Raw genomic sequence first — 12,331 nt, 5'->3', positions numbered from 1 at the left:
CGGATTCGCTGCATATGTAACAAATGATGAACATGTCCTTTTTGTCTGTTCTGACCCAACCACCAGACACACCGTAAATGATACAGTATTTCACATTATGACCCTGCTCCCAGCTCCATGCATCCAGCATATGACATATGCCCCTTTCTGTCTCTTATATAGCTCCAGGTCCACATAGACAGAACCTGCAGTTTTTTATCACATCAAGCCCAGGTCATACGCTCCACCATTCTCTGTCTTTATCACACCCCGGGCCCGGGCCCTTCCTCCCTAACTGCTGCCAGGAGCACTTGTGTGTTCGCTGAGCTTTATCCTCCCGATCGCTCTCCGAGGGACAAGCCTCTGCTGCCCCATTATCTCTCCGGCATGTTGACTAAAGTACCACTGCAGTTTGCCCGTGTTCAGAGCAAACTCAGTGAATGTAAGGCGCGGTCTCTCCGGATTAAAATATTCAAATGAATTTCTTTGGTATGCTGCACTCATGACCTACCTTTATGGATTCTTTACTCTTTATGTGAATAATTGATGTGCTGTGGCTGCTGAGGATATTGGAAGGAAGATTTTAACCCTTTATTAATTCATTATACAACTCTACCTTTTCCCAGAGCCCCAACTTAACACATTTTCCACCCTTTTTTACATTTCCAGTGAATAAGCCATCCCACGTCAAGTAATTAGTTAATTGAGCATCAATGATGTGGAAGGATGAGTATATGGAAATTCTGCCCTGCTCCTTTAAATTCCCCCAAGCCCACCCAAACCCCTCTCCCTTGGGTTCCCATGGCAACACCTTACAGGGGCTCAATATATGAGGCTGTTTGATTGTTCCTTGTAAAATAGTGTATAATGTATGGGCTTTATTTTAATTCCAGTCTGGCGTTATTGATCTGTCTTTAATGATAGTTAATTAAAGAAATCATATAATTGATAGAATCTCATCTCAGTTTATCACTCTCCACTGATTTTTTCTCTCGCTCTATCTATTAATAAAATCAAGGTGAGGCATTAGTATCCCACACTAGTACGCTGAAGAAAAGAAGTGTTTACTATTGTTAGCCCTTTATTAAGAGGGTTCCCATTCTTTCACAGAAAATCCTTTACCAGGGCAGTTCCAGGATCAAACTGTGTGAGGATACGCTTGATCTCATCAGTGACAGTGATGCTTTTGGAGAAAAAGTGATGATGTGTGGCCGTTCCTGAAGCTGAAAATATAATAATGCTGCTAGATGTGTTTTTTAATTTGGGACAAATCTAGAACCCCTTTGATTTTTGGTGACTTTTAAAAGAACAACGTGTAATTTGATTTTTCTAGAACATCACACAGTGTCCGTATTTGACTGATTTTCAGTTCAATTTCATTTTTGGGTGTTATGTTAATAGTCTGGTGTCTGCATGGCTGATGTGAGACTTATCTCTGATAGCAACTATAGCATGTGGGCAAGACAGACTTATTAATTTATAAACAATTTTAAGAAAAAAACTGTAGGAAAAAGCAAGTCTGAGATTTTTTTTACACTTTAACCTGCAATCCTGAAATTGCAGAGTGAACTAATCTTGGGAACAGACCTTTATCTGATGTCCTTGTTCAGCAGGAGGCTGTGATTTATTAGGCTCTGCACCCATAGCCTGCCATGACCTAACAGACCTGGCTCTTATCCTCCATACAGGGTGCAGACTGCTGCATGCAGCAGTCCCATAGACTGTGGAGTCACGGTACAAGAGCTCCCTCCATTGTTGGTTCATGGTATTGCATGATTACAGCCGCCCAACGCTAATAAAACAGCCTCACTTGAAAGGATATGGGATGCAGGCTGATGATTATAACTATCACAATAAAAATATAAAATTTACAATGTTATAAGACTGTATACTCCTAAATATGTTGCTTATTTCAGTGAAATTGATAATCATGTCAGACATTTTCCATAACAAATGAATCTGTAAAGCATGTCCAGTAATCTCACAAAAGTAATTTATTGTGCCTCTTACTGTTTATATGGCTTTTCTTTGTATGACAAGAGTTGACATAAACAGAGGGTTGACAACACCTTGGCCATGTTGAGAGAAAAAAAAAACACCAAAACAACGTAATCTCAATGTTCTGCTTGCATCATCATCATCATGACAGCCAGGCAGATAGAGAAAGTGATGAGGTTATCACACAGACTCTTTGTGTGACAGCACCATACCGAGGACATTCACCCATTGAAACATGTTAAAGCATTCACACACACACACACACACACGCACACACACACACACACACACACACTCTCGCACACGCACACACACAAAATGAGGAGACCTGCCCATTTTCAGAAGATGGGACCTCTCGCTGCTGCAGAGAGAACTAAGTTCATATTGCTTCAAATAGAGACAGCAAAAACCTCTGTGTATCAGCTGCGCTTTCCCAGCTGATCGCGTACGGAGACATTTTGGCAATAAAGAAGAAATGATACATGAGAACACATAATCCTCCACAGCTTCTTTAAAGAGAAGAGAGGATACACACGAGAAGACAAGATGATATAATGGCTTTTGGGATGAGAAGGCAGTTTGCTGCATGGATGCCAGCACAAGCACAGGCGGGGCAGTGATGATGCTTCCCCCCCCCCCCCGCCGGGCAGAGGCAGACTGGCATCCAGGCTGTTTTTCAGACTTGTCACCTTCTATGTACACACAGAGGGGTTGAGCTGATCAAACTGAGTCAAGAATACACACATAAATATTGCCTGTTTCTAGCGTGCCCGCAAGCAGCTAGGGTTTGGTCCTTACTGAAAAGCCCTGAGTCTGATTCCATGGTGTCTTCCATAAGGATTCCTGCTTTCGACTTGCATATGTCTTTGATCTTTGTTGTTGATGCATATGTAGGTACTGTGTGTGGATGTTGCTGTCCGTGTTGAAAATGTGCGTGTGTGTATTTATCTGTTTGTTGACATCATCAGGGAGTGCTCTAAGTTTGATTGTATTCAACATGTTCACGTTGTTGTCAGTTGGACATGCTGATGCAGATAAGCTGACAGACTGACAGAAAATCTACTCTCAGTGGGTGAAATGTGCCTTACTTGAATACAGGATCTCCAAAGTGCTACATATATGGCCAAGTGTAAATCTCTGTCCAGGCACTCAATGCCAGTTTGGCACATCTGTTACAGCTGAGGGTAAGGTGAAAGGTGTGTGTGGATGTATGTGTGTGTGTGTGTGTGTGTGTGTGTGTGTGTATGCGTGTGTGTGTGTGTGTGAGTGTGTGTGTGTGTGTGTGTGCTCTGCTGTGAGGATCACTGGATCATGGCCGGGGTCCCTGCCAGTAGTCAAACTCGTGTTCCAAAGATGACTTTTGCTAACTTTGGCACAAAGATACTTTCCGCATTGACAGCATATGTTGGTTGCAATGAGAGCAAAATAGAATAATGCCAATTCCCTGATAACACAAACTGGTTGAGTCACTGTAACATAACATTAGTCTACTGGGTTGATTATCATTGACATCCACAGTGAGCCAAAGTGCCCAAAAAGCCCCAGCTAAACATATGAAGCTGTTTAGGGAGACCCAGCCAGTTCTGATTACCCTTCTTTCCCTCTGAATATCTTCTCAGGAAAGCTCTTCAAACAAAAACCTCATCTAAAGGATTCATATATAAAACCAGAATAACAAATAAAGACAAAAAATATAATGGTATATAGATATGTATGGACTTATTCATAAATTGAAAAAAATCAAGAAAAGAAAAAACTGAAAACAATATTCAAAAGCAATAACAGCAAAAAAAGATTAGCATACTCGGTTTGGTTTTGCCCTGTACTCTTGTTTTCTTTTGAGAAGTGTGCTTGTTGTAATCCATTGGAATCAACTGTTCAGTTCTGGTGTCTGATTTGGCCATTCCTCTATTTAGATATAAACAACAATAGTAAAAAAAAGAGACATTTAGCTTTCTCAAAGAGATCAAGTTCTTTTTGTCACGCAGCTTCCCTCTTGGCTATGTCAGGAGTTCATATGGTTGAGTTTCATCTCTCCTTTTGTTTTTCTGCATTTCACTTGTCATGGACCATATGGCCTGAGTTAGAAGTGTCTGTACAGATAAGGCTCTGCTGTGCTCCACTGTGGAGGACACACTGATGTGCAGTAAGGAGAGAGAGGGGAGATAGGGGGGGGGGGGGGGGGGGGGCCAGCATTTTCTTAGGGGTGGGAGAGTGAGTGGGAGTCGTGTTGTATGTCTGTATGTGTGTGTAAGTGTCTGTGTGTGTGTGTGTGTGTGTGTGTGTGAACCTGTGTATGTGCATGAGTGTGTGTGTGGTGTGTGTGCGAGATGCTCTCCTCACTGCGCCCTCCCCACATGGCCTTTCCTTGCCCCGTCGATGGCATCCAGAACCCCCCAGGCCTCCCCATCACTGTCCGAGGCCCTGTCCCGCTCTTCGTCCCCCACGTCGTCGTCGTCGTCTTCGTCCTCCTCCTCCGGCGACGGCTCGCTGCCGTTCTCTGTGGCCCAGCTGTCGTCCTCGTCCTCGGCCTCTTGTTTCATGACCGGGGCCGGTGGTGGAGGTGGCGGCGGCGGCGGGGGCGGCGGGCTGTCGTTGCTCTCTGTCTGGTCCTCAAAGGCCTCCGGGTTCTCTAGCATCTCCCTGATCAGAGGAGGCATGGGCCCTGGGATCTCCATCTTCAGAGTGATGGCTCTCTCTGCGCCTGGACACACACACAAGACAGGAGCGGTAGAATATTAGCAAACACATAGTAAAACACCTTCCTTGTCACATTTAGAGATTGATTGAACCTTTATTTATTCAGGTAGTGTCACTGAGATCAAGATCTCTTTTTCAAGAGAGACCTGAGAACAGCAGCAAAACATATACAAAAATAATAGACAAGCACAATCCAATTACAAACTCAGCATTCAGTGAACATACATGGACAAATCATCAGAAACAATCACAAACATCATTAAACAACTCAGCAATTAAGAATTTAAAATCTAGCGGGATAAGATGTACTAGTTTCAAAGTCCTTTGTAATTTGTTCCATTTATAAGGTGCAAAGTACCAGAAAGCAGTCCGAATCCGATATATGCACATGGAATATCTAAGGTTAGCCAGTCCTGACATCTGGTAGTTAATGGTTGTAAAAGCAAGGAGAGATGAAATGTACTGGGGAAGTTTTAGGAGAAGAGCCTCATAGATGAAAAGGATATAATGTAATTCTCTTCTTTTTGCTAAGGAGGTCCATCCTACTTTCTCATACAACTCACAATGGTGAGTATGAAATTCGCCTCCAGTAATAAAACGCAAATGAAACCCTACCAGACTTCCAAGCATTATAGAACAGCTGACAGGGATTCAGTGTCTTCCTCAAGGACACTTCAAACAGTCTGAATGTTTGCTGACAAAGGGGCTTGATCCCAGCTCCTCCAGTTGAATAGCAATCTCCCAGCTCATTATACCACCCAGCTGCCCCACAAACAGTGAGACAATGCCATGTGTTCAGCTACTAAGGTATTTGTGGTTTTAAGTTCATCTGTCACTAAAACCAACGGAGCAGTACAGGGCTTTACACTTTTCATACTGACCCTTGGTGCTGATGCCCCTGAGGTCGGTGATCTTCATCAGCATGCGGGGGAACATGTGAGGTTTGTTGGGGCGGCGGCGGCGGGCGTAGATCTTCAAGGCCTCAAGCAGAGGCTCCTGCAGCTTGTCCACTTTCTGGGGCTCCTCCAGATCCATACGGTCTGGAGAGGGACACAGTGATGTATTATATACCAAACACAGAACTAGACATAAGAGTTATCCATTTTCTGTTAGAAAATGGAATGTAGAATGATTCATTTCATGTTTGAAAATATGTACTCGCATATTAAAACAAATCAATATTTTTTCATTATTTTTCTGTTTATCAATAAAGCGGTGATGGAATTCCTGACACAGAAACACAGGTTTATAGAAGCCATTTCCTCTTTACAACCAACGTGTGTGAGCGAGCCCCCTCATGGTGCAGTACCTCCACAGATGAGGCAGATGGCGCTGAGGAGGCCGGTCTCTGTGTCGTCCATCTCCAGGGGGAGAAGCTGGCCAGCGAAGGCAAACACCAGGTCTGTGAGTGGCCCGAAGCCGGCGTTGTGCATCTGAGTCCGGTTCAGAGTCAGGCCATCTGAGAAGGTCATAGTGTCCTGTTCTGGGGTGTAGCGTGTGCAGATCCTCAGCATCTGTGGGCAGCAGAAGGTGGAAAAATCTCTAAGCAGTGAGCTAAAAATAAGGTGGTGTACAAAGGTAAACTACAGCACCAAAATATTCACAATTGCAAAAACAGGCAGGCATCAGCTTATGGCATCATGCTATTTGTGGCAAACTATTTTCACTCCCAACATATTTACTTGGGCAAACCCTCCTGCACTACCACTTTCCACCACCAAGTGCCAGTATTCCCTCATCTGAGAATTAACAGTTTTCTCTCCAGTCCTCTATTTCTAAGAAACAGGCTCTGTCAACAAATTGAGTGAAGAGGAGAGAGGGGAAAAAAACAAAGACAGTGGCTCCGCACCAGTATGTCCAGACAGGCCGATTTAAGCAGGGTGATCTGGTCGGCGATGGTGAGGGTGGTGAAGCCGGGCAGCCGCTTGGCAAACTCCACAATCTTGATGATGCACTTGGTGGAGAGCTCACTGAACTTGTCCCACAGACCCAGGTCCAGCTGGACACGGTGGTCTGAGCTGGAGTTCTGTACAATGACGCACACGCACACACACACACACACATATGCACAAACACCCACAGATCAGCATGTTGTAACAGAGGTGGTGTGCAACCCTGTTTGCATCAAGGATGAGCGTGTCCAACACTCGCAACACATTTACATATTACATCAATCAAGGGAAAAACCCATTTACATTTAACATCAATCATGCAGAGGCCACACAGATGGCTTAATGGGGAACTGAATTAGTTAAGCCACCACTATGTTGGGAAAGCTACGGTGAATTTACGTCTTTGCATGCAATTTAGGAGCCCAGGATGTCAGCATACCACAGAGAATGTTGCCACACACACACACACGCACACACAAACACAGTATGAGTGTATAAAGTGTAGGTGTGTCTCTGCCATGTGTGTGTGTATATACAGGTAGACATGCATGTACTGTATGTGACTTACGGTGGTGTATTTGCCCAGTTGGCAAAGTGACGGGAAGGTTTCTTGGTGAGCTTTGCTGACTTTGTTGACCAGCTCCTCGAGCTCTCCACTGAGCTCATAGCTCTCTGGAAGCACCACCTCCTCCTTCACATCCTTCTTCTTCTTGTTTCTGTCATTGCGCACCGCTAAGAGAGGCAAAACAAGAGGGAAAGAAAGCAGTTGGATGGAGATGGATATGGCACGTTTGAGTGAATGAAGTACAGAGAGATAATTTGCCACGACTTCACACAAAACCCCTTTTTCAATTTCGAAGATTGACTACAGAACATCAGGCTTGTGTTCCATATCTATGATCACATGTGAAACCATCCACTGCACTCATGCTCTGTCTTTTTCACGGTTGTCAAGGACATCTTGTGCTCGCTAGTATTAACCAGAACTCAATAGCTACTGAGGTTGCCCTTGACAAAATTAACAAACCATTTCCTTTAGCACGGCAGCGACACCGGCTATCTCTCTCTTATCGCCCGCTCTCTTCCGTGTCCATCTCTCTATTCAGTTGACCGGTGCACATAAGCCAGTCCTCCACTCTCTCCCTCTCTCCCTCCTCTCCCTCCTCCTCCCATACTTTCCTTCCTCTCAGGATATCCAGTAATAGCAGAGGCACAATGTGATCCCGGTCTTAACACACATCCCACACAAACATTACACCCACATACATGTCCCATGAGCTCTGCAAGCGGCAAGAGACTGCCACACACATCGAGTCAAATTATAGAGGGCGCGAAATTGGATGTTTGATTCCGCAGAGGGCGTGATTCCTCTCGGCCATCATCTTTGTCAAAACTCAAAATCTTATTTTCTGCTCTGGTGGCTTTATGAATGAAATCAGTGTCTTTGTTGGCCAGAGACCGGAGGGGTGAGGTTCTGTGGTGAAACAGGAAGTCAGAATCATTTCGTAAAGCGATTAGTCATATGATTGGTACAGTGCCCGGCCTCGCCCAAATCACCACCCTGGTAGGCTCATCATCTGCTTTCTGTCTCTGTGCTGCTTAGTTTCCCAGAGTCTCTGACTGAGCTCTAATAGATCAATCCCTTTGAATTACTGAAGTTCACACAATGTGACCCAGATCACATCTTTTCTTTGGTGGTGTAACGTGGAAAACCAATCAGATCTGAGCCAAGCAGAGTTTAAATACGAATTCCATGCCAATGTCTCCAAAGTTCCCAGGTATATTATGCTATTTCTTTGGGGAATTCTGTGAAGATAGAGTCTGAAACCTGAAATTATTGAGTGACATTTGGAAATGGCGTGTGCGTGTCTGTGCGTGTGTTCATGTGTGTGTTGAGTATTCATGCATCTATGCACCTCCCTGGGGACTCCGGCCCCGCTCAGTCCTGCAGTGCTCACCTTCCTTGGACATGCCGACCTCAAAGCATTTCTGCAGCCTACAGTACTGGCAGCGGTTGCGGGTGACCTTGTTGATCTGACAGTTCTTGTCTCGGTGGCAGGTGTACACCATGTTCTTCTGGATACTGCGGCGGAAGAAACCCTGGAGCATCAAGAAAACAACAGAGCGAAGACGAGAGGGACAGAGGGACAGAGAGAGAGAGACAAGGAGAGATGATGCCTTGTATTCAAATCATTGAATTAAGGATGTGACATTGAATTGTTTTCTTTCTTATCCTCTCTTCTTTTTCATCTGTGTCCCCTCCGTTGAAAGCAGTGTATCACACTAGCATTTTAAATCTGCTTTGCACTGTTATGATTGGGCCTTTTTTGTTCCTATCCCATTCTTATTGGTGATTTATTGTCTTGAGCTCTCATTTGTCATCCACTTCATGCAACGCTGGTATCTGACCCACTTAACAGAAGTAACTAGATCAGTAGATTATCAAAAGTGCCTTCAAGGCTCTTTCCCTCTTCTCTCCTGATGCAAAGGCAGGTAGTTAATAATTCTCGCAACCCAGCATTTTCTGGATGCATGTAATAAATTCAGACAAAGCAGGCTCTGCTAAAACCAGGTTCCGGCAGGTTCGCCTCACCTTGCAGCCCTCACAGGAGCTGACCCCGTAGTGGTACCCTGAGGACTTGTCCTGGCACACAAAGCAGGGCTTGTAGACACGAGGTGGGGGAGGTGGAGACGGAGAACTGGGCACCATCTCCTCTGAGCTGGTGCTCTGGGTCTCCACCGCTATGGACAAAAAGAAAAAGACAGTAGAACACATGATCAGCTAGTCGTACAGCTACAGTACAATCTATAAATGTCACATGTTGACTTGTCAATACATGTAACGGACGTGGAAATTCAAGTGTGTTTAAATTCTATCTGAAGTTGATGCGACGGCTGACAGAAGCCATTTCCTATTCCGCTTGCTTTGTTTTGATTTGTGAAGCCAGCATGAGATATTAAATAACGGTCACATTCAGTTGGTAAACATTTTGCCTGGAGGTGGACTGAGATATATTATCAGATATTCTTTCTCACTCAGTCACTCTATGGGGAGACGGAGAGAGAGAGAGAGAGCGAGAGGGAGAGAGAGAGAATGTAAACAGAAGGCAACAGTCTCCTGTTTCCACCCACCCATGTTCACCCTAAGGGGGCAGCACTCAGGTGGATATTTGGGGAGAGCAGTGTTTGTGTGAAGGCAGTGAAGGGGGGAGGGGGGGGTGATTGATTGACAGAAGAGACAAAACAAATAGCTTTTTTAGGGAGATAAGTGAGGGTGCGATTGATTGACAGCTTCTCTGATAAGGCCAGGTAACAGAGCGAGCTGCTGAGGCCAGGAGTAGAAGCTGGCTCTTCCTCATTCCACCGACTGACAAAGGCTCATGATGACATCTTGCACCATACAGAAAACACACACGCGCGGGCAATGATGCAAAGCGTTCCTTCTTCTTCGGAACACAGCCGTGACGTCAGCACTACCTTGAGTCACACACGCACTACGCTACATTACACATCGTTATGTTCCTCACTGGAACCCAAATAAGCCCCTTTGGACACTCAACTATGCAACGTATGGATTCCATACTTCCCATGAGAGACATAAGCTCCCGCACACACATAGGCACAGGCCCTCGTCACACATGCTAGGCTGCACACACTCCCAGACACACATGTTGACCCCCCTTTACCCAACAGCACTTCTTTCAACTTTCACCCTTGGTCACCCTCAAACTTCAACCCCCAACTCTGCATCTCACCACCCCCTGACACACAAACCCTATTTTTCTCTTGTTTCCTGGCCCTAAATTCCTCAGTGCAGCCCTGCCAGGTTTTAATAGAGGCCTAGGCTCGTAAGGCGGCCTATAAAGGCGGTCCCATGGCTGGACTGGAGGCCCCAGCCCGGCTGGCCTACACTTTATTGGGACTCGGTCACCTTGGGCAGCTATTCACACCACCAGCTGTAGCCCCCAGCCCGTAAAAAAAGCCAATCATAAAATAAAAAACAGGGAGGCTCTAAAATTCTAACTTTTACTGCCCCCACCTCCCCCGAGCACCTTCAATGGAAAGCACAGAGGGCTAGCCTAAACTTAACCTACAACCCCCTCCTCCCCTCTCTCACACCCTAGGCTGAGGCAAAAACCACCAGCTTGGCTTTTTACAAGAGGGGGGAGACTTCAAAAAGAAGAAAAAAAGGGGGCATAAAAAGAGGAATTTGATAAAAAACAGAGAAAGGGGCAGAGGGGGAAAGGGGGAGGGCAGGACACAGTTGCTCCTAAGGGCAAGTCTTGTTCAAGACCAAGCTGACCATTACTACTACTGCTGTTACAGCTGCTGTGACTGGCCAGCTACAACCTCATTAATGATAGGAGCAGGAATATGTCAGACATTTGTCATTTGTTGCCTGCTGCTCAAACATCTGTTTTTCATATGTATTTTTATATTCGACTATTCCGAATCCACATTCAAATTCCTACTTTGAAAGCCTTACTTTGCTGGAGGCAAAGATGTTTTCCATTAGTTTTAAGAGCAATCCCAAAGCCAAATGTGCAAATCAATCTAAAACCTGAAGTGTACGCCCGCTGAATGTTTCTACAGCAGTTCTCGTATCTGCTTGGCCAGAATGTAACAAAGCAGCAGGGTCAGTGGGAGAGCAGAAACCCTCTGAACGTGCCATGAACCTCTGTGTTTATGCAATAATAACAGCAGCAAATGAGGCTCCGGACCGAGCGCTGACAAGCCCTTAGAAAAGGACAAACCATATGTGGCGTCAAGTAACGAATACTGACTGACACTGTCTAAAAGCCAATGAGAGAAAGAGAGAAAGAGAAAGAGAGAGAGAAAGACCATCGTGGAGAAAACTCCGGACAGCAGTGGGAGAAAAAATCCATCAGGCTCCGTCAACACGCTGAACCTGGTTCCTGCCATAGAACATGACTCCTGTACCCGCCTCCAAGACTTCTCCTCATTCAGCCCCCTCTATCCAAATACCCCGCACCACTTACCCCAGGGCGCCACAGTGAGAGGGCCCATTCAGGCAGCCGCCCTGAGCCCCTTTCCCCAGTCTCCTCAACTCAGCTCATCACTGTTTAGAAAACAAAGCCCTGTGAAATGAGAGGCCCTCCTTATCAGCGCTCTGAGGCCTGGGGCACCATTTGCATGACAATCCGCCGGCCGAGGCCTGTGAGTCGATGACGGACGGATGAGATGAGAGGAGCGGGATAGGTGGGTGGCTGCTGTGTTTGGGGGAGGAGAAGAGAGGATAAGAGAGGGAGGAGGGAGGGATAGTTGAGTTATCAGTAGCCACTGTTCATTTCCTGCTAAGTATCAGTTTACCCCCTAATCCCTTCTCTCAATGCTCTCTGTACACAAGTGGTCCAGCTGCACTGGCCAGGCCTAATCCCCTGGTCACATACACACACACACACACGCACACACACACACACACACACATAGGAGGATACTCTTCACTGGCTACAATCTAGCAAACACAGACACCCCCCACACACACACACACACACACTACCCACCTTAGCAAAGGGTTACACTAAAGTCCCCCAGTCTAAGTGGGATGTGCAGTACAACATCATCTCCACAGCCTCATTAGATGTGAATTGTAACTGTACATGACAGAAATAGCTGTTTAGCTGAAGGTGAATTCAACTAGGTCAATTACATTAAATTCTAGGTCAAGTCAACTAGGCCAATTGACGTCCCTTTAGGTTGAACAGATACAACAGGAGACAAAAGGAGAAGCAGGGATAGAG

At 45.7% G+C, this 12,331-nt stretch overlaps 1 protein-coding gene across 3 annotated transcripts in view; it reads right to left on the bottom strand.

Moving 5' to 3' along the window:
* Window positions 1–1,955: 1,955 nt before the first annotated feature.
* rarga (retinoic acid receptor gamma a) overlaps window positions 1,956–12,331 on the bottom strand; it is a 45,782-nt gene continuing 35,406 nt past the window's right edge. For all 3 annotated transcript variants that reach the window (XM_078288006.1, XM_078288005.1, XM_078288007.1), the window contains 7 exons: window positions 9,163–9,311; window positions 8,528–8,669; window positions 7,138–7,301; window positions 6,527–6,703; window positions 5,987–6,191; window positions 5,559–5,717; window positions 1,956–4,681 (listed from right to left, as the gene is read on the bottom strand). In XM_078288006.1, the coding sequence (XP_078144132.1) occupies window positions 4,317–4,681; window positions 5,559–5,717; window positions 5,987–6,191; window positions 6,527–6,703; window positions 7,138–7,301; window positions 8,528–8,669; window positions 9,163–9,311 (1,361 nt within the window). In that variant the 3' untranslated portion in view covers window positions 1,956–4,316. The remainder of the gene's footprint in view (window positions 4,682–5,558; window positions 5,718–5,986; window positions 6,192–6,526; window positions 6,704–7,137; window positions 7,302–8,527; window positions 8,670–9,162; window positions 9,312–12,331) is intronic.

This window comes from Centroberyx gerrardi, chromosome 14 (assembly GCF_048128805.1).
Source record: "Centroberyx gerrardi isolate f3 chromosome 14, fCenGer3.hap1.cur.20231027, whole genome shotgun sequence".
Classification (NCBI taxonomy): domain Eukaryota; kingdom Metazoa; phylum Chordata; class Actinopteri; order Beryciformes; family Berycidae; genus Centroberyx; species Centroberyx gerrardi.
Note: the sequence above shows the minus strand (reverse complement) of the source record. Positions and strands in the feature narration are given on the sequence as shown.